Source organism: Capra hircus, chromosome 1 (genome assembly GCF_001704415.2).
Source record: "Capra hircus breed San Clemente chromosome 1, ASM170441v1, whole genome shotgun sequence".
Taxonomy (NCBI): domain Eukaryota; kingdom Metazoa; phylum Chordata; class Mammalia; order Artiodactyla; family Bovidae; genus Capra; species Capra hircus.
In genome coordinates this window covers 126,177,560-126,204,904 of record NC_030808.1, presented here as the reverse complement: position 1 = coordinate 126,204,904, position 27,345 = coordinate 126,177,560, and the positions used below count along the sequence as shown (strand labels likewise).

At 38.0% G+C, this 27,345-nt stretch overlaps 1 protein-coding gene across 4 annotated transcripts in view; it reads right to left on the bottom strand.

The window, feature by feature from the left end:
• The window catches only part of XRN1 (5'-3' exoribonuclease 1), a 116,323-nt gene that overhangs the window by 23,061 nt on the left and 65,917 nt on the right, over positions 1 to 27,345 (bottom strand). For all 4 annotated transcript variants that reach the window (XM_018049601.1, XM_018049608.1, XM_005675483.3 and 1 more), the window contains exons 26-33: positions 21,013 to 21,102; positions 20,499 to 20,634; positions 17,571 to 17,627; positions 17,305 to 17,437; positions 14,299 to 14,368; positions 8,936 to 9,143; positions 8,368 to 8,463; positions 2,224 to 2,326 (exon numbers count right to left, since the gene is read on the bottom strand). In XM_018049601.1, coding sequence (XP_017905090.1) covers positions 2,224 to 2,326; positions 8,368 to 8,463; positions 8,936 to 9,143; positions 14,299 to 14,368; positions 17,305 to 17,437; positions 17,571 to 17,627; positions 20,499 to 20,634; positions 21,013 to 21,102 — 893 coding nt within the window. The remainder of the gene's footprint in view (positions 1 to 2,223; positions 2,327 to 8,367; positions 8,464 to 8,935; positions 9,144 to 14,298; positions 14,369 to 17,304; positions 17,438 to 17,570; positions 17,628 to 20,498; positions 20,635 to 21,012; positions 21,103 to 27,345) is intronic.

Here is a 27,345-nt window from a genome sequence, read left to right as displayed (position 1 = left end):
GAGAAGCCTGAGGCCCAGCATGGAGGAGCCCGGGCTTGGCCAGGATTTTTGAAAACCCAGGGGTACAAGGAGAGGGCAGGCTGCATCCCAATACACTCCTGCTCCTACCAGAATTCAGGGTGGAATGGTCACAGGTCACCAAGGCTTGGCCACTGACACAGCTACTCCCTTGCCGGGCCTGCCACTGCTGGGGGCTGGGTACCAGGAGGAGCGGGGTACATGCTGACACACTTTCCCAGCTGGGTGTGTGCCTGACTGGGGTGCACGGTCCTTTCAGGGTACCCACAATTGCCTCCGGCCTACACCTTCTGGCCTGAGAGACACATAAGCCGTTACCCCCAAATCTTCCTCCCAGACCCTGACAACCAAAAATCCACTCTTTATCTCTGTGGATTTTCTTGTTCTGGACGTTTCATAGAAATGGAATCACATATTCTACGGCCTTCTGTGTCTGGCTTTTCTCACCTGCATTGTATCTGGGGGCTCATCTGCTTTGCAGGGTGTGTTACCGCCAAAGTTTGAATTTGTACTGCCTGCCCTGTGTCCCTGGGACCCCAGCAGCATAGCACCTTCCCAAAGCCTAGGATCTGGAGAGGCACCCCACCACACCCCTGGCATGGAGTGTGGTGTTGCACATACACCCTGGGCCCAGTGGCTACTCGCACACCTGGCCCTCTAACCTCTGCCCAGAACCCTTTGTCCTTCCCTTTCTGCAAGCTAACACTCACACACCCTCTTGGCCTCATCTCACCTGCCTCCTCCTCAGGGAAGACCTCCACACAGGCATGGACCCCTGAAAGCTTGTCTCTTGGCTCAGTCCACTTTCCCTACCTCGCCCCTATCTTGTAGGGTTTGGAAAGACACTTCATCCTGCCACCCTCTGTGCCTTATCTGTCTCCTGGGTTAGGCTGCAGATTCAAGTGGGCTGGGTGTGTGTGTTAGTCACTCGGTCATGTCCGACTCTATGCGATCCCATGGACTATAGCCTGCCAGGCTTCTCTGTCCATGGAATTCTCCAGGCAAGAATACTGGAGTGGGTTGCCATTTCCCCCTCCAGTGAAGAGAACCTAATTTTAAAATGAGCAAAGGATTTGAACGTTTCTCTAAAGAAGATAAACAGCCAATAAGCACATGAAAGCATGTTCGGCACTATTAGTTATTAATGAATTAGAAATGAAAACCACAAGGAGACTCCACTTTACATTTACTAGGATGACTATAACAGAAAAGTTGGATAACAACACTCCATAACAAGTGTTGTGGAAGATGTGAAGAAATTGGACCGTCATATATTGCTGGTGGGAATGTAAAATGGTATAGCCATTTTGGAATACAGTGTGGTAGTTCCACAAAAAGTTAGGCATAGAGTTAACTCAGTTAACTCAGTAAATAAAAGACTCAGTTATTCCTTTACTTCATATATACTCATGAGACCTGTAACCATATGTTCACACAAAAGTGAAGTCACTCAGTTGTGTCCAACTCTTTGCGACCCCACGGACTGTAGCCTACCAGGCTCCTCCAACCATGGGATTTTCCAGGCAAGAGTACTGGAGTGGGTTGCCATTTCCTTCTCCAGAGGATCTTCCCGACCCAGGGATCGAACCTGGGTCTCCTGCATTGTAGGCAGACGCTTTACCATCTGTGCCACCAGGGTTTTCACACAAAAACTTGTACATAAATATCCACAGTAGCATTATATAACACAAAAGTGCAAATGACCCAAATATCCGTCAATGGGACGATGGATAAACAAAACGTTGTATTCATATAATAGAAAATTGTTCAGTCCTAAAAAGGAATGAAGTACTGATATACGCTAAACATGGATGAATCTTGAAAAGATTATGCCGAGTGAGTGGAGTCGGTCTCCAAGATCACATATTTTATGTTTCTATTTACACGAAATGTCCAGAACAGGTCAATCCACAGAGGCAGAAGTAAGTTAGCAGTCGCCAGGGATAGGGGAATGACTAATAGTAAGTACAGACTAATGAGTATGACTACTAATAAGCATGATATTTCTTTTTGGGGTGATGAAAATGTTCTAAATTTAGATACTAGCATTGGTTGTACAACTTTGTGAAAACACTAAAAAAACACTGATTGAACTATAAAAGAATGAATTTTATGATATATGAATTATAACAATAAAGCTGTTAATTTATAAAAATGAAAGGAAGCACTTAGCACCATATGTATATTTTCTAACTCATAACTTACATTTTCTGTGAGGCTCATGTTTTCTCTGCTTAACGCTGTTGTCATTAAAGCCAGTTTTATGATGTTGAGTTACTTGACTTATTTCTTGAGGTAGAACTGCACCCTGAAAGTTAAAATTCTTATAAATGATTTAAATAAACTCTTAATATTAAAACCACTTCTCTTCTTCAATGCTTAATAGTTACTTTATTATTTTTTTGTAAAAATTATAGACTTCACTAAAAAAAGATTTAAGGAATTCAGAAAAGTAAAGAGAATTTAAGAAAACTATTCCAATTCTGCCACCCTTGATATAACTATTATTAACATTATGATCATCACTCCAGATGCTTCTCTATGCACTAGACAGTAAGGTACATAGAAAACATCACTTTACAAAAATGCTTTCAACAGAAGGAATCAAGTTTGTCTGAAGTTAATACAGAAACTAAAGATTAAATTTTAGTTGAATATTTCTTCACAACAGAAATATCAGCCTCTAAAGATCTTTCTAAATTTGCTTCAAAGTAACCCTACCTCTAGAGTATGTGAGATGGGAAATGAGTAGGTATTAAGAAGAGAGAACTGGACATGTTCAAGGTAAAGGATGAATACTATTCTCTTGACTTCATTACTTTAAATATTTCCATTAATGAATTTTAAAAATTTATTATTCCTGCCCCTATGTTATAAAAGTTGAGGATATTAGTCCTTCCACATCACTTCCTCCAGCACCTGATCTTTATTAATTAATATTTATGTTGTCAAGGTATCCAAGTGCTGGAAGACTACTACCAGATAGCAAGACTGATTGTAAAGCTACTGTAACTGAGACAGCACCTGAATGGACAAAATTAGCAAAATGACATATGAGTAAGCTTCATATAAAGATCATATCTGATCTTTTTGCTTTCTGATAGGGAGAAGAGGCGTGAAGGCAAAAAAAGACAGATAACTTGCCATAGCTGAAGTGGGAGGCAGAAGCAGAGTAGAGGGTGGAGATGTTCAATATAAATTAATCTTTCTATAATGATTAATTTTGCTTCTGGTGGACCCTATTTATTTTCTTCTGAGCACAGATGAATAAACACTGGGTATGAGCAAAGGAATCTCATGTTCTAGTTGGCAGTGGACATGTTCCAAAACAGTTGTGATATGCACCAAAGTGTGAAGGAAGGTCTAGTGAACTCACATGCACAGGAACATCTAGGGTTCTTTGGTCTTTAAGACTAAAGAAAAGGGCCAAGAGATTTCCATTTGCACAGCACAACGGCTGGTGGGGATTTGGGCTAAAGCAGTTCATTTCAGGGGATTCTGAGGCTAAACAGGGAATTAAAACATCAGGAGCAATAGGTTGGTATGAACAAATATTGTGTGTCTATTATGTGCCAGGCGTAATAAGATGTACTTTGCATCCATTAGCTTAACATCATTATAATAATGCTACAATCATAAAAATGCTATGGTGTATTCAGATTCCATGTTACAGATGACAGAACTGAGGCTCAAAATGATAATGGTTACAGGACTAAACAACAGGAGAGCTGACATCTGAGCCCTAACTCTAAAACCCATGTTCACAGTATGATTTCAGAGAAAAAGTGCCATAACTTTAATAAGAAAGAAAATATTCCACTTTTAAGTATAGTTTTTTGAATTATTCTGTTTGATGTCTACATGTCTATTTATGTTAGTTGTATTATTATATTCTGCCAATAAAGACTTGAATGTTTCTTAAAAGACTTTTATAAAAAGCAGTTTTATCAACAGGTTCACAATAATACTGAGAGGAAGGTGACAAAGATTCCCCTATTGCCCCCACCCCTACCTCCATATATGCATAGCCTTCCCCATTATTATCATCTCCCACTGGAGTAGTACATTTGTGACAACTGATGAACCTACACTGACACATAACTGCTACTTAAAGTCCATATTTTACATTGGTTCCACTCTCGTTATATATTCTGTGGGTTTGGACAAATGTGTAATGACCTATATCTACCATTATATAGAATATATTCATTGCTCCAAAAATCTGTGCTCCACCTATTATCTCTCCCTTTCCCAATAATCCTGGCGATCACTGATATTTTTACTGTCTCTATGGTTTTGCCTTTCCCAAAAGCTTGAATGCCTTAAAAAAAATCATGTTGAGCTCTCTAGAATTTGCTTATTAGATGAATACCAGACTACTTATTAATGCTTCATGGATATAAGGGTTGTATGTGGTAGCTCATAATTCTTAGAATATACAGGAGAAAAAACATGGGAGTGTTCAGCTGATATGAATAATGAAATAGCACCTTAATAACAGGAGATGCATACAGAAGATTCTATGGAAATACAAAATATCAAGTGTTGAGTTCCATCTAAAGGAAATTGGTGGTAATATGCCAGCAGACCTTTTGGCAGTGAGAGGAAAGAGAAGGAAGGAACAATGCAAACATATAACCTGAAATGGAAATCATCTGTTTATGGGAGAGGGAAAGTAAGGAGATCAATTTGATTGGAAGAGAGCATTTTACCAAATAGTTGGACATACTTTATATAAGAACTGTGCAGGGTTGGATTATAGAAGACCTAGATATTAGTTTGAGCTGAGGCTGAACTCCAGTATGTTTAAACAGGGAGCCCTATACATTCTAGAATATTTGAATAACACTGTTTTAGGGTTTGAAAAGACCAGAGTTCCTCTAAGTCCAATGCCTTAATTTTATACCTGAGGCCAAAGAAGCCCAGGGAAATTAGATTTGTGCAATTTGAGGCACAAAACCTGATTTCCTAATTCTGAGGCTAATATCAGATTTATCTTCACTATACTGCCTCAGGGTATAAAGTGAGTTCAAAACCAGGAGTCTTGGCCTTCCCTATAGGCATAGTGGATAGGAACCTGCCTGTCAACATAGAGGTCACGGGCTCAATCCCTGGTCTGGGGAAGATTTCACACGCCGTGGAGCAACTAAGCCCATGTGCCACAACTACTGAGCCTAAGAAGCCACAGCAATGAGAAGCCCACACCCCACAACTATAGAATAGCCCCTGTTCACTACAACTAGAGAGAGCCCATGCAAAAGGACGAAGACCCAACACAGCCAAAAAATAAATAAAATTATTAAAAAAAAAACCCAGGAGTTCTTATTAATTAGATACTTGGCTCAATTATGTCATGGGGCCAACACACGTGAAAAGATCTTTAGGAAAGATTATGTAGGTAGTACTAGGTAAGAAGGGCTAGAAAGACAACAAACAGGAAGCACAGATAGCAGGTTTATCTAGGGCTAGGGGCAAAATTTAAGGTCCCCGTTGTAAAAACTGAGAAGGGGCAAAAGGATTTGGGATCTCAATGAAAAAAATATTAGAAAGAAGCAAAAACTTTTAACTTCATCCTTTTCGGATTATATGCCCGGGTAAATGGTTACGCTGGAAATAAGGACAGAAGAGATTTTAGGTGAGGTCAATTGTGAGATATCTTGAAGTTGAAGTGATGGTGTAGCATCCATCTATACCTGTCTTCTAGAAGGTGGAGATACGGGGTTGATCTTGATTGAAAGGCTGGAATCAGAGACAGACCGAGTGGTAATTAGCAGAGAAGTAAGAGTCACCGTTAAGCAATGAGGCAACAGGGAAAACACATCTGTTGTGTTTCAGTCCCCAATGAAAGGTTGAAAGCACAGAGGTTAACAAAGAACTTGAACACACAGGGAACGGAAAGAGGAAATTCAGGGTAACGTTTTCTCTTAGAGCAGAACTCCTTGACAGAATTACCTATATTTGCTTCCTTCAATTTCTCTCTTCCTCTTCTCTCTTAAACCCACTCTTATCAGTATTTCACACCTATCATTCAATTGAAACTGCTCTTGTCAAGGTTCCCAATGGCCTTCATGTGTTAAATTCTGTATGTAGTCAATTCTCAGCTTTCATCTTAACTGATCCATCTACAGCCATTTGACACAGTCGATTACTCTATTCTAACATCTGTTCTTCACTTGGCATGTAGAAACCACCCTTCCCTGGTTTCCTTCCTGTCTCGTGGGCCATTCCTTCTCAGTCTTCTTTTTAGTCTCTCCAACTCTTGAAGGATGGAATGCTCTAAGGTTAAGTTACTGAACCCTTTTTCTATCTATATCCAAGAAAGTGGATAGAGATAACATATATATATAGGGTATATTTAAATATATATATATTCACATATATTCACATCTGTACATACATACACACAAACATAAAATGACTTCCAAATTTCAAATTTATCTCTCCAGCCTGGACAACATTTATGACCTTCAGACTCAAATGTCCAACTCTACATCTCCACTCAGATATCTAATTCTGATATCTCTTCTTAATGCTTAACATACATCTCAAACTTACCAAAACTGAACTCCTGATCTTCTCCCACAGATCTACCAGACCTGCAATCTTTCCCATCTCGGTTAACAGCCCATCTCATTTTAGTTATTCAGACTTGAAGAGTTATATTCTTTAATACATTATTTCTCTTTTACCCCATATCCATCTCATCATCAGCTGGAAATCCCTTCCAATATGTTAAGAATTTGACTACTTTTCACAGGGTCCTACTATCCTGATCCAAGTCAATATCAACTCAATCTTGATGATTTCAGTAGTTTCTGAACTAACCTGTTTCCACCTTGGTTCCTCTATTTTCTACTCTCAAGGTAACAGGCAGAGTGATAGAATTAAAATATAAGTCAAATCATGTCACTCTGCTGTGCAAAACCCTCTACTGATTCCTTGTCTCACTGAGTAAAAGCCAATGTCCTTATAATGATCCAGAAAGACCTACTAGTATCTATCTGTTAACTCTCTAAGTACATTTCCTACAACTCACCGTACTGATTCAGACAAATGGTCTGCTTCCTTGTATACATCAGAGACCACCACTCCCAACAGAAACTTTGACTTCGTCTGGACTACTCTCTCCTCAGATATTTGTATATCCTATTCTTCATTTCATTCAAATCTTTGCCCAAATGTTACTGGAACATGCCATTAAAAAAATTACAAAACCGTGCCTGCCCTCTCCACTAAATTTCCTATCCTGCTTCCCTACAATTTTTCTCACTTATATTATCATCTAAAACCATTTATTTTCTTTTGTCTTATTTATTATCCTTTTCTCCCTACAATACTAACTGTATGCAAGTCCAGAATTTTGTTTTGTTTACAGCTATATTCTTGGTGCACAGAACAATGCCTGGCACATGGCAGGCATTGAATGAATGTGTTGAAATGAATGAAAGAATGATTTAAAAAAGCACTCCTGAAGAATGAGTGGTTAGCAGTATTAAATAAACAGAGGAACAAAGGGTTCAAAAATCTGGATATGGGTTACATTTATGTAGAAAGCATTTGTGAATATCTAAGGGAAAACTTAAAATATAGCATACTGGCAGAGGTGACTTGGGCACTGTCACTCTCACCTTTTTTTTTTAATTTTAGATTTTTCCCTCCATTTTATTATTTATTTTAAAACTGAAGTACAGCTGACTTAAAATGTTGCTGTCACTCTCATTTTTATTTTAATTTCACCATCATTGCCTTTGCTATTTTCCCTTCTCTAGCACTGATAATGTTACCATTACTGGAGGTATCAGAATAAATTAGGCTCTTATGGTGGAGGCCACTGGTTTATAAACTTGAGAGGACATTCCTTTTTGACTGAAGCTGAGAAGAGGGTAACTAGCAAAAAATGTAATAGGAATTTGTTCCTTTTCATCTTCCTTTGTTTGGTGCCTGAGTCTACTCTTTTAGCAAAATTTCTTTCCTCTTCTTATTCTTGATCAAGGATTTGCTCATTCATATTTAAGACAACTAACTGCCAGCATAAAGCTATACATTCAAGTAGAAGTGAATGAGTTAATGCATACCATTAAAGCCTTTATTAAATTTAAAATATAGTTATTATGATTTGTAAACAACTAGAAAAAAATCCAAAACTGATTTAAAATAAAAATTTTCTACAGTCTTACTCATTGGTCCAAAAACATACGTGGCTGAAGAGAACTATGAAAATTTAAGATCAGAAGTGTTATTTCTCTTTTATGAGATTTCAGAAGAAAAACTAATCACTGCATACCTAAAAGAGAAATATAAAATAAATTAAAAAAAAAATGAAATGTCCATTAAGCAAGGAATACTAACCTTCTCTTGTAGCAGTGGCTGAAAGTGTTGAACCTTTCCAGATCCCTGTAAGGACTGCCAAATGTTACAAAATTCATCATCATCTCTAGCAGGTACCTGGGGAAGTAAAAAAATCTTCTTAAGGAAAACTGAAACATAAATATGCACCAAAAAACCCAGTAGTTACCTACAAGATTTGAGAGGATTTTTGCTTGTTTCCTTTGTTATCATCTACTTACCTGTTTCCTAATTAGTCTATACCTGTTATTCGGATTTAAAAGTCTGGTTAAAATTTTAGACCATGTAATTAAATCAAGTTAAGTATCTCACATAAAACAATTCAAGTTTTGCCCTCAGGGAGATGAAATAAAGGAAATCACACATGAGTTATATGGTGGGCATTTGAAAACTGCTTTGGATAAACATGATACAGTCCCCTCCTTCTTACCTTTCAAATTAATGTCATTTCGTAGGGGATAACATAGATCCTTTGGGTGATATAATTCAAAATATAACAGTTAATCCATGAAGTAAATGTATAGAGAGAAAACAGTTATTTTCAAGCTCGTTATTTAAATAAAAATCTTACTTGAGTAGGAACAAAAAGCGATTGAGGGGAATGGTTCAGGCCTCCCAAATGCCCAGATGAAACTGATGAATTTGAGCTATAGTGATTCACAGCTGGCTGTGGTTTCACAATGGCTGTCAACTTCTGATTTCCAGTTTCAGAGCGACTCCCATGAGAAAGGTTCACCAAGGCACTTGTTGGCAGTCGATAACCTCTACCAGGTGAGCACCTAAAAGTAAAAAGTTGTATCAGGGTAAGAGGGAACTAAAACTAAATGTGCTAGGGAGAAGAATCAAATAATTTTGGGTGGACTGTTCATAATTTGATTCATAAAGATTATTATTTTCAATTAATTAATTGATTTATGGCTGCACCAGGTCTTAGTTGCTGCGTGAAGGCTTTCTCTAGTTCTGGCAAGCAGGGGCTACCCTCTAGTTGGGTGGTGGCTTCTCAGTCCTGTGCAGCTCTAGAGTATGGGCTCAGCAGTTGTGGTGCACAGGCTTAGCGTCCTTCCCACCCTCCTGCATGTGGAATCTTTCTGGACCAGAGACTGAACCTGTGTCCCCTGCATTAACCACTGGACCACCAGGTAAGTCCTGAATATTACTTTTAAATTCAGGAACTTGAAATTAGAGAAAGATCTCAATTTGTAAGATGATATATCTCTGGAAAGTTTTTGAATAGACTATTCAGCACTATTAAGTGGGAGAAAAATGTTCTAGAGGTGTAGTTGTATGTGGAGGGGTGTGTGTGTGAGCTAAGCTTGTCCTCAGAAGGCTTGCAACAGAATAGCTTAGTAAACTAATGAATTAAATTTCAAACTTCTTAAAAAAAACAACAACAGTGGTTTATATAGTCTGGGTTATGAAGCTAGCTAGTGTGCAGCTAGTGTGGCTCTACTGATGCAACAGGAGAAATGTTAGCTTTGATCACTTCCATTTTCTGATCAATTGTTGAGTCCGGCTCTTTTTATCCTCATCTTCCCATCTTAAAGTTCTAGACCTTGGAAGGCTAAGAGACAAGCATTTGTGATTTCTTCCTTCTTGGTCATGATAAAAGTGTTTAGATATTAAAATAAGCCCTCTGTGGTCAAAAGCTTTCAACTCTGTCACTTCTCTAGAATGTAATATTCTTATATTCTGAGGTCATGGGGAAGTAGAATTCTTTCATAAGAAATCTTTGTAAGATTTCCAGAAAGTATTTTTGTGAGAACTATATACTATAAGATTCTGCATTATGAAATGAATATACAGCAGGCAGGCAATCTTTTATATAACTCTCAATCAATCAAAAAAGAAGTTAATCTTAAAAACATATTTCAAAAGTTATTTGGCTAGGGTTATTGGTAACCAAATGAAAATCAAAATCAAATATGGGATCCAGACTCTGCTGCTGCATTTAAAGGCACAGACAATGTCTCTGGGAAACAGGTACATTCAAGTTGCAAAACAATAATAGCATTCTGAAGGTGATTACTTGCTGTAAGGACTGAAGATTATTATTTTATGTAAAGAGATTAAGAGTAATTCGCTTTTAATTTTAATTACCACTAATCAAAACAGAAAAGAAACTAAACAAACTTCAGTTCAGTTTTCCAGATGGTGTTTAGAAAAGAAAGGAAAACTGGAAATGATTTCATTTAATCTTCACAATCACCTAGTGAAGTGTACATCTTCATTATGGATGAGGATATTGAGGGTCAGAATGCCTCTAACTAACCTACCCAAGGAAACACCAAAGTGAAGTGAGAGAGGTCACAATTCTAATATTCCATGGAACCTCTCATTCTAACGATCCTTTTTTCTGTCACTTTAAACTTTCTATTAATGGTCACCCAAAATAGACTTGAGGAGGTCTCCTCCAAGGTAAGCTAAAAACAAACAATACAACCTTCTTGCTTTAAACCTCCTAGTTCAGTTCAATAGCTGTCATGTCCGACTCTTTGTGACTTCATGGACTGCAGCACGCCAGGCCTCCCTTCCGTCACCAACTCCTGGAGTTTATTCAAACTCATGTCCATTGAGTCAGTGCTGTCATCCAACCATCTCATCCTCCATCCAACCATCTTGTCCCTTCCTCCTCCCGCCTTCAATCTTTCCCGGCATCAGAGTCTTTTCAAATGAGTCAGCTTTTTGGTATCAGGTGGCCAAAGAACTGGAGTTTCAGCTTCAACATCAGTTCTTCCAATGAATATTCGGGACTGATTTCCTTTAGGATGGACTGGTTGGATCTCCTTGTAGTCCAACGGACTTTCAAGAGTCTTCTCCAACACCACAGTTCAAAGGCATCAATTCTTGGTGCTTAGCTTTCTTTATAGCCCAACTCTCACATCCAAACATAACCACTGGAAAAACCATAGCTTTGACTAGATGGACCTTTGTTGGCAAAGTAACGTCTCTTCTTTTTAATATGATGTCTAGGTTGGTAATAACTTTTCTTCCAAAGAGTAAGCGTCTTTTAATTTCATGGCTGCAATCACCATCTGTGGTGATTTTGGAGCCAGAAAAATAGTCTCTCACTGTTTCCCCATCTATTTGCATGAAGGGATGGGACCAGATGCCATGATCTTCGTTTTCTGAATGTTGAGCTTTAACCTAAGTTTTTCACTTTCCTCCTTCACTTTCATCAAGAGACTCTTTAGTTCTTCTTCGCTTTCTGCCATAAGTGTGGTGTCATCTGAGTATCTGAGGTTATTGATATTTCTCCCGGCAATCTGGATTCCAGCTTGTGCTTCATCCAGACCGGCATTTCTCATGATGTACTCTTCATATAAGTTAAATAAGCAGGATGACAATATACAGCCTTGTTGTACTTCTTTCCCGATTTGGAACCAGTCTGTTCCATGTCTGGTTCTAACTGTGGCTTCCTGACCTGCATATAGGTTTCTCAAGAGGCAGGTCAGGTGGTCTGGGATTCCCATCTCTTTCAGAATTTTCCATAGTTTGTTGTGATCCATACAGTCAAAGGCTTTGGCATAATCAATAAAGCAGAAATAGATGTTTTTCTGGAATTCTCTTGCTTTTTCGATGATCCAGCAGATGTTGGCAATTTGATCTCTATCCTTTGCCTTTTCTAAAACCAGCTTGAACATCTGGAAGTTCACAGTTCATGCACTGTTGAAGCCTGGCTTGGAGAATTTTGAGCATTACTTTGCTAGCATGTGAGATGAGTGCAATTGTGTGGAGGTTTGACAATTCTTTGGCATTGCCTCTTTGGGATTAGAATGAAAACTGATCTCTTCCAGTCCCATGGCCACTGCTGAGTTTTCCAAATTTGCTGGCATACTGAGTGCGGCACCTTCACAGCATCATCTTTTAGGATTTGAAATAGCTCAACCGGAATTTCATCACTGCCTCTAGCTTTGTTCGTAGTGATGCTTCCTAAGGCCCACCTGACTTCACATTCCAGGATGTCGGGCTCTAGGTGAGTGATCACAAACTATCGTGATTATCTGGGTTGTGAAGATCTCTTTTGCATAGTTCTTCTGTGTATTCTTGCCCCTCTTTTTTATTTTTAATGAATTATTTATTTTAATTGAAGGCAAATTACTTTATAATATTGTAGTGGTTTTTGCCATATATCGACATGAATTAGCCACGGGTGCACATGTGTTCCCCATCCAGAACCCCTCTCCCACCTCCCTCCCCATCCCATCCCCCAGGGTCATCCCAGTGCACCAGCCCTGAGCACCCTGTCTCATGCATCAAAACCTGGACTGGCAATCCACTTCACATATGATAATATACACGTTTCAATGCTACCCTCACTAATCATCCTGCCCTCGCCTTCTCCCACAGTCTAAAAGACTGTTCTTTACATCTGTGTCTCTTTTGCTGTCTCGCATATAGTGTCATCATTACCATCTTTCTAAATTCAATATATATGCGTTAGTATATTATGTTCTCCAGTGTTCTTGCCTGGAGAATCCCAGGGACAGGGGAGCCTGGTGGGCTGCCGTCTATGGGGTCGCACAGAGTCGGACACGACTGAAGCGACTTAGCAGCAGCATATTATGTTGGTGTTTTTCTTTCTGGCTTACTTCACTCTGTATAATAGGCTCCAGTTTCATCCACCTCATTAGGACTGATTCAAATGCATTCTTTTTAATGGCTGAGTAACATTCCATTGTATATATGTACCACAGCTTTCTTATCCATTCGTCTGCCGATGGACATCTAGGCTGCTTCCATGTCCTGGCTATTGTAAACAGTGCTGTGATGAACACTGGAGTACCCGTGTCTCTTTCAGTTCTGGTTTCCTCAGTGTGTATGCCCAGAAGTGGTATTGCTGGGTCGTATTTGCCACCTCTTCTAAATATCTTCTGCTTCTGTTAGGTCCGTACCATTTCTGTCCTTTATTGAGCCCAACTTTGCATGAAATTTCCCTTGGTATCTCTGATTTTCTTGACGAGATCTCTAGTCTTTCCCATTCTATTGTTTTCCTCTATTTCTTTGCACTGATCACCAAGGAAGTCTTTCTTATCTCTCCTTGCTATTCTTTGGAACTCTGCATTCAAATGGGTATAACTTTCATTTTCTCCTTTGCCAGTTATTCTAACTGCCAGTTATCTTTTCTCCCCTTCAAGGTCAAACTTCTCAAGGGTTAGCTATTTCTTGTCTCCTTTACTCCACTGGCTGTTCACTTCTCAAACCATTCCATCCTAGCCTGAGTGTCTATAATTTCACTAAAACAAATGACAAAGAGTGATCATGTCTCTCAATTCAAAGAATGTTTCTATTCCTCAAGTTATTTAACCATTAAAAAAATGCAATCTGCTCATGTCACATCTCTGATTTTGATAGCTTCACACTGCTTTAAGGATAAAGACCAAGATACCACAATCCTTAGCATGTCCTGAAAGCAGGTTACCAGTTCCTGCACAGTGTGGTTCTTGTTCTTTTCCCTTACTCTAATCTTATATAGTTGCTGAGGCTGACACACCTGCATTCTTCTAGTCTTTTAAATGAGTGAAAATATCCTCTGCTGCATATGCTATTCTGTTTTTCTGACCACCTGTTACTACTCTTTCAGTATTTAGTCTTCATGTCCCATTTTAAACATCACTTCAAGAAAGCCTTTCTAGAACGCTCAGAACAGATCACACACTATTATAGACACCTGAACTATTAATACTTCTTCCCAGCACTTGTCACATTTTAATTAAAAAATTATTATTTTTAGTAAGTTAGTTATATCCCTTACTAAAGTGAAAGCTCTGTGAAGGTAGAAACCATGTCTGTCTTATTCACTGTTACAACCCTAGTAACAAGTATGAGTCTCATATGTACTAGGAACTGAAATTGTGGACAAAAAAGCAAGTAATGTAAAGCCATTGGCCCTATGGACATATTTACAAAGTGTAATTATCATCTGGAAATACAAACCTTATTGTTAAGCCACCAGGAAATTCTTCATCAAATAATACTTCAAATAGTACATCAGCTTCTCTATTAGCTGTTTAAAAAAGAGAGATTGAAAAATCATATAATTAAAAAAAACGGAATATGAGTTTTTGGAGTATTAGAAGCATTCCAACTATCAATACAGATGGAAATGAAAAGAAGATAAGCTCACAGATTCCCTTACTTGTAATAACTTAAAGAAAAATAATACTATTTTAAATTAGATGCTGTGAGAATTAATTATATTTTTATCTGTTTTTTATATGTTGGAAATTATTCACAAAAAGAGAGTTAATAAAAGAGATAACTCTGGAATTTGTAGTTTAGAAGGTTTTACAGTTAGACATAGGAAATGGAGATTTGAAGACATGGCAGTAATGAGGGAAAGAGAATGGAGAGAAAGGATATATTACTAGATAGAACTGGCAGGAGTTTGTGACCTGTATAGATAAAAAGACTGGGGATGGCAAAGACGACTCCAAAGTTCTGGCAGGAGATGACCTGGTAGATAATGGATGTCAGGATTGAGACATGAGACATGAGAGAAAGACTATGGTACAATAAACCTTAAAGAGGAGCAGAGACGAATAAATGTGGCAGAGAGGATGATGGGAAAGTTTAAATTTACCAAAGTTCCAAGGTAAAGTGAAATCATTAGCTATCATAACATTTGAATTCAAAGCCCAAATTAATCAGAGAGTCTGTCACATAACTTCACAACGGAATCTCTCTCTCTTCCCATCTCTACCCCCACCCTTTCCATTCCCTTGGTTCTGTTTCTCTGGAGAACCCTGACTAATACCATATCTGATACTATGTTAACCCAGGGTAGGTGCTGGGGGGATATTTCCCTCATTCTCAGCCTTTCATTGTCCAATGGGAAGCAGGCCTGCAGAGCTTACTAATTCTCTCCCGGCAGCTGTATCTTTCATCTGACACTTTTACCTAAAATCTAAACCCAAGAAAGTGGGGCTCAATGAGAGGCAAGAGCCTCTTCTGTGAAGGTTTAAGATACACTTTTTAGGTTCCTTTTCTTGTCTGAGGGAGGAGCTACTTACTGAAAAGATTATTGACCAAAGGATTGTTCACCCCTTTAGTGGAGATTTCTATGGAGATGAGGCATCAGGTTAAGGCAGTAAGACAAATATTCCTCTTTACATTCCATGTCCATGGGATATATGTTTAATAAATGACAATGCTTTTTCCACTCAGTGTAGATACAGCTTTAAAATTCTTCTCTAGACAAAATTCCAACGGTCACTATTACTGACTGGGGTTGTCAGAAGAAAGGAAACTTCTGTTATCATTACTAAGGCCTTTTCAGGACAACCTAATCAGAGTAGACTCCACTAAGCTCAGAATTTGAACTGCCAATATGTGAGGCCGGGAAGACAGCAGCAGGAGGGTTGCTTCATGACATGCATGTGACCCTTACCATGCTTAGCCTGGGTTTGTTAACCTACTTGACTTTCTTGTCTTAGTTTTAAGCACCAAAAAACACATCCAAAAAATTCAAAGAAGAATCAGAGAAGAAAATTCTCTTTTAGAGGTAGACCCCAAGAAGATGTGCAAAATATGGAGAACCAGCACTCAAAGTTAGAAAAGAATCAGGGGAAGGAGTTCAAATCCCAGCTCTGTCACTTATTTGTGTAAACTCGGGCAAGTCACTTAAACTCTTGGATGACACAATATCAGACTTCCCTAGTGGCTCACTGGTGAAGAATTCGCCTGCCAATGCAGAAGACATGGGTTTGATCCCTGATCCAGGAAGATCCCACATGCTTCAGAGCAACCAGGCCCCGCACAACTATTGAGCCTGTGCTCTACAGCTGGAGAGCCATAGCTACTGAGCCCATGTGCTGCAACTACTGAAGCCCAAGCACCTAGAGCCCCACAACAAGGAAAGCCACCTCAGTGAGAAGCCCATGCACCACAACCAGAGAGCAGCCCCCACTTGCCACAACTAGAGAAAAGCCCACACAGCAACAAAGACCCAGCACAGCCAAAAATAAATAAAATTATAATAAAAAAGAAATAATAACTACTTCTCAGGTGGACGGGAGGGTTAAATGTAAAAGCACCCAGCACACTGTTGCCAATAAATAAGCAGTTCTCCTGGGCTCATGGCCTGTCTGCTCTTCCATCTTTCTGGACAGTGAGACCAAGACTGAGTGCCTGGGATATGGAGGATCAGTGCTGCCGGTGCCCTAGCCTCTAGGTACCCGACGTGTTCCTTTGTGTTGGGTTGACTAGTTTTAGAATCTATATTGCAAAGCTTCTTACTCCAGGCATCCCTTTGAAGAATTTTTAGATTCTTAGCTAATTCTTATCTTTTCTTTCCATACTCATTTTTCCTTTTTTTTTTTTTTGTTCGGTAAAAAACAGCATAAAATTTATCGTTGTAACCATTTTTAAGTGTACAGTACTATAGTGTTAACTATATGTACATTGTTGCACAATGGATTGATAGATTTGTTTTATATACACAATCTAGTTGCATTCATAAAACTCAAATTAACATGTAAATCTCTTAACTGTAAATAAGCTCATACATCATGTTTGTTTATTTCTCTGTAGAAATCAAGTGATTACAAGGACAATTAAGGCAAAGCCCTGGACACGGTTAGATGAAACCCAACAAAATGTTTGTCTTAGTTTCATGAAAACACATATATGTATTCTCACTAAGCTTTTAGATAATTTTAATGTGTTACACATAAGCTACCAAAGTTTCAGCAGTCTTTCTCCAACTTTCACATCTTTTAATCACTTCCCAGATGATTACACAGATGGAAAAGGAGAATTTCCTCTGAAAACTAAAGCTGGAAAAAAATTAACTAAAACATAAAAGAATTTAGTGTTTTTCCTGATTTACAGTTGCTTTCTGCTTGTATATACGACATACAGTGTATATATATATATATATATATATATATAAGACATACAGTATAAATGTAGATGGAGACATATTAAGTATTGAGTTATTACCCCCTTTAATTCCTATGATGGTGCCCCGAAGGCCAACTGGAACGGAAAAGTTCTCTCTCACATTTACAACACGGTCAAAGAGACGAAATTCTGCATCCCTATCAGGAATAACCCCATGTTGCTGTTCCAAAGGCTGAAAAGAAAGATGTAAATATAATTATCAACTCTCATTTAAAATTTTTTCTACTAATATACTGAAAATATTTTGTTCCTTCTGTACTTTCAAAGCAAAACAACAACTTTGAATTCTCTGACAGGAAACTTACTCTGTATAGCAAATGGGGCTTCACTGTCACTCGAACTTTCTTATTATTCTTTCTTTGCTGAGGAAAGAAAATTTTAAAAATATTTTTAAAATATTAAAATTAAAAATTATCTCATATTTGCACATGTCTAAATTTTAAAAAGCCAAAAGAAATGAGTAATTTTAAGACTATATGACTTTCTTTAGATGCAAGCAAGGATGAATAAATTAATCCTTGAATCTTTTTAAAGTAAAACTTTTTTGTTGACATATAAGACATACAGAAAAAATTTTAATAAGAAAAAATGACGGTCTTACTGACAAGTTTTCAACCCAAGGCAGACCAGAAGTACTAATAAAGTACAACTGGCGCCTATGAAAAACAGCAAGAAAGAAAGATATGAGAAGAGATTTAAAGTAGTTTAAAAGAATTGTGCCTGGAAGATTGCATATGAAAATACAACCCATATGCTTAACACATCCCTAGGCATTATTACTATCAATAAAATTATAGCACTGATTAGAAAATATGGCACTTAAATCTGATTATGAGGCAAATTAACAAACAAGGGCATTTTCACTATAGGCCCCAATCCATAGCTACTGAATAAAAAGTTATAGGGAATAACTACTCAAAGTGTGACCGCTTGGGAGCTTGTTAGAAATGCAGAACATCTAGAGCTGCTCATCTGGGAGCTACTGAATCAGAATCTGTATTTTAACAAGATCCTCGAGTGATTCATTTGGATATAAAGTTTAACAAGTACTGATCTGAAGGTGGAATCCAGAATGTGTGTTTTTAAAAATACTTCTCCAATAATTTTGATAATTAGCTGAGTTTGGGAACCACTACCCAATAAGAAAAACTATGGATACTTTTAATCATGACCCTGCATTAAAAAGAAAAGTTTAAATTATATTCAGAATGTTATGTTCATTTTTTAGTTTTTCTCTTTCTTTACCTAATAACACTAAGAAACCAAAAAGGGATAAAAAAAAAATCACTCATAACTGCTCAGCTTTGACTCACTAACAGGTTAAAAAAAAAAATCCTGTTTTATCTATATGTACACACATTTTTTAAATGCTATCATCAAAATGACAGACTACAACTTTGCATGTGTATCATCAGTTTGCAAAATAAGGGGAGAATATGTAAAACATTTTACAACTCTGCATTCAAGTGGGTTCAGCTAAAATTTGGGGACTTAAAAGTTATAAACTTTTGTTAAGTGGAAAACTCACTTCAAAAGTAATGCTGGACAAATAACTCTACATTGAAAGACAATTATTAAAAAGAAATACAGGTTCTCTATCTTCAACTGAATATCATTAACCTTTCAAAATATCAAACTCTTGGGTTCTAGCCTTACATTTTTTTCATAAGAGTCATCTAGTGGTGATTTTTCAGGCTGTATTCACAGCTCTTCAGCACATGACAAAATAATTCAAAAAATAACAGCTAAGTATTATTAAGCATCAGTAATAGCCAGGCATTATTAGAAGGAGTTTATATGTATTAACACAGTTAATTTTTTTTTTTTGAGGACTATATGAGATGGTACTGATTTATTCTTATTTTACCAGTCAGGAAATGCAGGCATGGAAAGGTTAACTATCTTGCCTAAGGTTTTGAGTATTGAAAGAGGGATGGGGGACCAGGGCTTGAGACCCAGTTCTTAACTTACTCTATTAGCTCAAACAACACAGCGCTGTGTGAGCAAAGCAACATTATTTTAATAAAAAGGCAAATGTGTGAAAAATAAAATTGTAAGCTTAGAAAAGGAACACAACCCATTTTCTACTGCATTAAGACAGAGAATCAAAATAGATAAAAACAGTTATGCCTACACAGAAGGTTATTAGTTTTTAAAATCAAGACATAAAAAACGGATAGTTTAAGTGGACTTTCAAAAATACACAGTAGCTGAATGAGTCTATCAATGGGAAAGTATATTTTAGGAGCGATTCTGTAAAAGTGAAATAAATGTAATTTTTATGTTCTATAAAAAGATGGGAACTTCCCTGGTGGCACAGTGGACAGGAATCCACCTGCCAATGATGAGAACACGGGTTCAGTCCCTGGTTCAGGATGATCCCACAGGCTGTGGAGCTAGGCATTATGTTCCATAAATACTGAGCTTAAGTGCTGCAACTACTGAAGCCAAGCACCTAGAGCCTGTGCTCCACAACAAGAGAAGCCACCACAATGAGAAGCCCGTGCACTGCAACCAGGAGTAGCCCCCACTCGCAGTAACCAGAGAAAGCCCATGCACAACAGCAGAGACCCAGTGCAGCCAAAGAATAGATAATTAAAATAAAAATGAACTGTATCTTTAAAGAACTTAGAATAGGAAAGAGCTGAGAATTAACCTTACTTCTCAATCACAAACTTTTTATTGACTAGACTCATAAAATATTAATTCTTAAAATCAGAAACAGTCCATGGAATTCTCCAGGCCAGAATACTAGAGTGGGTAGCCTTTCCCTTCTCCAGGGGATCTTCCCAACACAGAGATGGAACCCAGGTCTCCCACATTGCAGGCGGATTCTTTACCAGCTGAGCCACAAGGGAAGCCCAAGAATACTGGAGTAAGTGGCCTATCCCTTCTCCAGTGATCTTCTTGACCCAGGAATCGAACTGGGATCTCCTGCATTGCAGGCAGATTCTTTACAAACTGAGATATCAGGGAAGCCCTCAGAAACACTACAGGGACATAAAAATTTAAACGCTATGGGCTTTCTTATATTGACATACATTTATATTTATGTAGACAAACTTGATGGACACTAGAAAAGGCTGGAATACTTATTAAAATTATAGAATAATTTGATATAATTTAGAATCACTAAATATGTTTTATTTGACTGAAACAAATTATTTACAGGATAACAAATAGTTCATTTAGCTTCAAATCTCATCAGTAATCTTCATTATTGAAAATCATACCTTGCACTTTTCAATTTCTTCTTCAATTTTCTCAACAATAGCTGCATCCAGAATTTGCAAATCACAAGAAGACCGAGACAAAGTACTGACAGGATGTCCTTTTAGCCAAGTAATAATTTCTTGAACTTTCTCAGCACTATATTAAAAACAATAATTTTTTCACATTAATTAAAACTTTCTGAGGACTTATATAAAAAGCTTGATATAAACTTTCTGAAGGCTGTGATTATAAATGATATAAAATATTTAACTAATCACTATACTTAATTGGGGCTAAATGTAAATATGGACATGTTACTTCTCAGTAATTACAAAAAAACACAAAAATTAGTTTAAAAGTACTTTACTGATACAAATGAAAGAAAAAATCATTTTAAGATCTTAAAGCAAGAACAAAACAATGCAAAATCTTCCCCCAAAAAAGTAATATAAATTCTTGAGAAACTAACTACTACTTAACAGTTGAACCACGAAGTTGAGCTCTGAGGTGGTGAGTCTCGTAACTTTTGCTTACCCGTTCTCATTTTCTCCAGGCCAAATGTCATCTTCATAGAACACATCCTCTTGGCTATTTTTGGCTATGTAACTGAATAGCTCTGGAGCTCTAGCCAAAGAAACAAATGACAACACTGCTTTTAAAAATACACATGGTGAATTTCATAAAAACTTCTGATCAAATAATTCTGGGTCTTAAGGGGATATAGTAAATATATTGAGAACTGATTACTAGACACACATAAGGGATAGAGACTGAAAGATTGAAAGTATTCCCAGGCCCTCATAAAAAGATGATGGAGAAATGACAATTCATAAATATAATAAACTATTACAATACTTATAAACTTCAGTCACTGATTCTATCCTTCTTGGACTATAATGACAGGTGATAAATATATAAAATAATATGTACAGATTCACAATAAAGCTAGAGCACTTCACAACAGAACGAATGAAAATCCACTAAAAATTTCTTCTGATATTCTTCAAAATTCCACTGCTCTCCTAACAGTGTAGCAATACTTCTAAATATATATACCAGACAGAATATATGTGCTTATTTTTGTTCCTTTCCCAGCCCACGAAAAGAATAGTAAAGGATAAAAAAGCGCATAGACCTAGAAGACAGATGAACAAAGAAGCAGAGAATCTGATAGCATATGTGAGTTAACAAAACCTTAGAAACTGAAAACTGAATAGAGAAGTGTGAAATGATTTGACAGATGGGAATAAGCTGTACCCTAAGCTGCCAGAGTGAGAAGTCAACAAGAAGCAAGCTGATGCCAACTGTGGAAGTCTGCAAAAGCTCAGGAGATATGACCTCTGTATGTTTTAGTGCCGCACTATGGGGTGAGGTTTATGAGGCTTTTAGTTGAAAATTTTGTCTAATAAACAGTTAGGCAGTCACCTCTACCTCAGTGTAAATCCTGTAGTTTATTTACGGAGAAGTTGAACAGGGGCTGCTCAAGCCTTGTGTATTCCAGACACAGGAAACTGGATGCAAGGGGCATGAGGAGGAGAGGCTAGGTGCTCTACTGAAAACAGGGCATCAGTGAGAGTATAAACACTATACATGCCAGTAGGAAGCAGGCTAGGAAGTATAACACCTTTAAGAAGCACTCCCTGAGATGGAGATAAACATGGAGCAAGTTTATTATGTGGTCTGTGAAAACAACACCTGTGGAAGGGAAGGAAGCAGAACCGGGCACATGTAGAAGTTGGGCTATGGTTCATTCTTAATGAACTCCTTGGCCAGCAGCATAGAGATCTCAAACCAGGGTGGCTCCCCAGACTTATTCTGAACTGGGACAATCAGGTTGGCTGAGGCTTTATATCACTTTATTTATTTAAATTTAAATTTATTTATTTTAATTGGATGCTAATTACTTTACAATATTGTATTGTAAAGTACAGTAAAGTATGTATTGTAAAGTATGAATCTGCCACGGTGTACATGTGTTCCCCATCCTGAACCCCCCTCCCACCTCCCTCCCCATACCATCCCTCTGGGTCATCCCAGTGCACCAGCCCCAAGCATCCTGTATCCTGCATCGAACCTAGACTGGCGATTCATTTCTTATATGATATTATACATGTTTCAATGCCATTCTCCCAAATCATCCCACCCTCTCCCTCTCCCACAGAGTTGAAAAGACTATTCTATACATCTGTGTCTCTTTTGCTGTTATTTATTTTTTTAAACATATCTCCTTGTTGATGAGGTACTGGACATGAGGCTATTGCGGGAAAGGGATGTAACTGTAGAAGGCAGTTCTCTTCTGCCAGGCAATTTCTACAGAGGTCTTACTGCTGAGGGCTGAGAGACAGCAGCATTCCTGCTGTGCAGCGAATAGATTTTCAGTCCTGAAGAGGCATCTGGGGGTGTATTACAGAATCCACTATGTAATGAGACCCCATTCCTCTGGTTAATTTCCAGAACACTTGAAGTTTGTTTTGTTCTCCACATCTGTCCTCCAAGCAAAACACTGGAGAACACATTTCTGGGAAAACTACTCAGCCCAACAGAAAAGATACACATATAGGTAGTGATATTTGGAGATGCTCTGCCAAAATAGCCCAATCCCACTGGACAAGCCTTATTGAAGCACATTAAATTTCCAATCAGTTTTTTAACACTGCACACTAAAATATGGTAAGACACTGAAGAACTACCAGGCCAAAAGGAAAAAAAAAAAGAAGCCTCAAAACAAACAAACATCACCCTCCCCCCGCCCCAAATCTGAAAACACTTTAACATGAAAGGAGAGATCAAATCAAACAGAAAAGAAAAAAAAGAAAAGCAATCTGTAGAAAACACAAAATATTGAGAACAGAAGAAAATCTAGATTGCTATCATTAGATAATAAAAGATATTTCATTTATTATAAGAAAAAGATGCTATAAATAAGGAATGTCAGAGAATGAGGACACTCTTCTAGAAATTAAAAATGGTTAAAGAAAAATAAAAAATGGTATCAGTTAAAGGTGAAGAAATCTCCCACAGAGTAGAATAGGAGTATAACAATATAGAAAATGGATAGGAAGAGATAAGAAAATTAGGAGAATTAATCCTGTAGGTCTAACATCTATCAAAAGGGATCTTGGAAAGAAAACCACAAAATGGTGACAAAGAAATTATCAAAGAAATAATACGAAAAAGTTTCTTGGAATGGAAGGGCATCAGTTTCAAGTCTGAAAGGGCTGAACAGCAATATGAAAGAAAAATGACACACCATCGCATTATTAAACAGCTTTGGTAATGGAATATCCTAGGAAGTTTTCAGAAAATGAAAACATCATCCATAAAGATTCAGAATCAGAATGGCACAAGACTTCTTGACAGCAAAAGAAACAAGAGAATGAAGCAGTGCTTTTCAAATTCTGAACGAAGAGAATATCCAATCTAGGACTCGAGACCAAGGTGAGCTATCAGTGAAGTATCAGGGAAGTTTGAAGAAATGTCCAGACATGCAAGCTTTCTCAGGAAGCTACCTGCATATATCAAGTTGAAAAGTCAAGAAAAAGCAGGCTAAATATGGCATTTTAAAAGAAATATGGAGGTAAATAGAAGAAATAATCTAAATTTTCAGATGGTAATTTGGGGTTGAAATGTATCCCCTCCATCCCTCTCAAATAAAAGTTTCAACTCCTAGTACCTCAGAATGTGACTTTACTGTGAAATAGGTTTTTTTTAAAAATGTCTTTTTTAAAAAAACTGAAGTATAGTTGATGTACAATGTTGTACCAGTCTCTGCTATACAGCAAAAAGATTCAGTTATAAATATATATATATACACACACACACATTATTTTGTATATTCTTTTCCATTATGGTTTATCACAGGATAGGAATATAGTTCCCTGTGCTATTAGGACCTTGTTGTTTACCCATTCTAAATGTAATAGTTTGCATCTACCAACCCCAAATGCCCAATCCATCGCTCTCTCTCCCTCCTCCCCCTTGGCAATCACAAATCTGTTCTCTATTTTTTTATGCTTTTTTAAAAATTGAAGATTTACAATGTTGTACCAATCTCTGCTGCAAAGTGACTTAGTTATAAACATACATACGTTCTTTTTTTATATTCATTTCCATTACAGTTTATCACAGGATACTGAAAACATGAAATAGGGTTCTAAAAAAAGTAATCAAATTAAATGTCATTCAGTTCAGTTCAGTCGCTCAGTCATGTCCAACTCTTTGCGACCACACGAATCGCAGCACGCCAGGCCTCCCTGTCCATCACCAACTCCCGGAATTCACTCAAACTCAGGTCCATCGAGTCGGTGATGCCATCCAGCCATCCCATCCTGGGTCGTCCCCTTCTCCTCCTGCCCCCAATCTCTCCCAGCATCACAGTCTTTTCCAATGAGTCAACTCTTCGCATGAGGTGGCCAAAGTATTGGAGTTTCAGCTTTAGCATCAGTCCTTCCAAAGAACACCCAGGACTGATCTCCTTTAGAATGGACTGGTTGGATCTCCTTGCAGTCCAAGGGACTCTCAAGAGTCTTCTCCAACACCACAGCTCAAAAGCATCAATTCTTCGGCGCTCAGCTTTCTTCACAGTCCAACTCTCACATCCATGCATGACCACTGGAAAAACCATAGCCCTGACTAGACGGACCTTTGTTGGCAAAGTAATGGCTCTGCTTTCGAATATGCTGTCTAGGTTGGTCGTAACTTTCCTTCCAAGGAGTAAGCGTCTTTTCATTTCATGGCTGCAATCACCATCTGCAGTGATTTTGGAGCCCCCCAAAATAAAGTCTGACACTGTTTCCACTGTTTCCCCATCTATTTCCCAAGAAGTGAGATGGGACCAGATCGTTTTCTGAATGTTGAGCTTTAAGCCAACTTTTTCACTCTCCTCTTTCACTTTCATCAAGAGGCTTTTTAGCTCCTCTTCACTTTCTGCCATAAGGGTGGTGTCATCTGCGTATCTGAGGTTATTGATATTTCTCCCGGCAATCTCGATTTCAGTTTGTGCTTCTTCTAGCCCAGCGTTTCTCATTATGTACTCTGCATATAAGTTAAATAAGCAGGGTGACAATACACAGGCTTGATGTACTCCTTTTCCTATTTGGAACCAGTCTGTTGTTCCATGTCCAGTTCTAACTGTTGCTTCCTGTCATTAGGATAAGCCCTAATCCAATATAACCAGTGTCCTTATAAAAGAGGAAATTTGCACAAAGAGGTAGACACAAACAAAGGAAAGATGATATGCAGCAAGTGAAAGTGAAGTCGCTCAGTCGTGTCTGACTCTTTGCAACCCCATGGACTGTGGCCTACCAGGCTTCTCTGTCCATGGGATTTTCCAGGCAATAGTACTGGAGTGGACTCCCATTTCCTTCTCCAGGGAATCTTCCCAACCCAGGGATGGAACCCAGGTCTCCTGGATTGTAGACAGATGCTTTACCGTCTGAGCCACCAGGGAAGTCCTGGATACGCAGCAAAGGAAACCATTAACAAAACAAAAAGATAACCCACAGAATGGGAGAAAATATTTGCAAACAAAGTGACTGACAAAGGATTAATCTCTAAAATACACAAAAAGTTCACATAGCTCTATGTTAGAAAAACAAACAACTCAATAAATATGGGCAGATCTATGAGAAATATATACATTTCTCCAAAGTAGAAACACAGATGGCCAAAAGGTACATGAAAATATGTTCAGTAGTGCTAGAAAAGTGTGCAGAAAGGGGTCCCCCTCCTACACTGTTGGTGGGAATATAAACTGATACAACCACTATGGTGAACAGTATGGAGGGTCCATGAAAGACTAAAAATAGAATTACTATCTGATCCAGCAATCTCACTCCTGGGCCAGTATCTTGAGAAAAACATAATCCAAAAAGATAAATGCACCCCAATGTTCACCACAGCACTCTTATTTACAATAGCCAAGACATGGAAGCAATGGAAATGTCCATCGGCAGAAGAATGGATAAAGAAGATGTATACATATATTCAATGGAATATTACTCAGCCATAAAAAGGTGTGAAATAATGCCATTTACAGCAACATGAATTGACCTAGATTATCATACTAAGTGAAATCAGACAGAGGAAGACAAATATAATATGATATCACTCATATGTGGAATCTAATTTTTAAAAAATGAGACAAATGAACTTATGTATTTGTACATTATACAAATGTACAAAACAGAAACAGACTTTCAAACACAAACTTATGATTACCAAAGGGGAAATGTGGGGGACAATCTTCAGGAGCTTGGGATGAACACACATACACTACCATATATAAGATAGATAACCAACAAGGACAGAGGAGCCTGGCGGGCTACAGTTCATAGGGTCGCATAGAGTTGGACACAACTCAAGTGACTCAGCACGCATGCATAACCAACAAGGACATATTACATAGCACAAGGAACACTATTCAACATTCTGTGATAACCTGTAAGGGAAAAGAATGTAAAAAAGAATGAATATATATATGTTTTAATATAACTGAATCACTTTGTTGTATACATGAAAGACAATGCTGTAAATCAACTATACTCCAATAAAATTAAAAGAAAAAGATGATATTAAGACACCTAGGGAGAAAAACCACGTGGGGACGGAGGACTGGGATAATACAGCTATAGGCTAAGGAACAAAACTTATGAGGCTACAAGAAGCTAGGAGGGAGGCATGGACAGTTCCTTCCCTAGCACCTCCAGGGGAGGTATGGCCCTACCAACACCTTGATTTTGGACTCCGGTCTCCAGAACTGTTGAGACAATAAATTCCTGTCATTTTAAGCCACGCAGTTTGTGGTAGTTTCGCAAACCAGCCCTAGGAAACTAATGATTCTCAAATATGAAAGAGTTAGAAACCAGT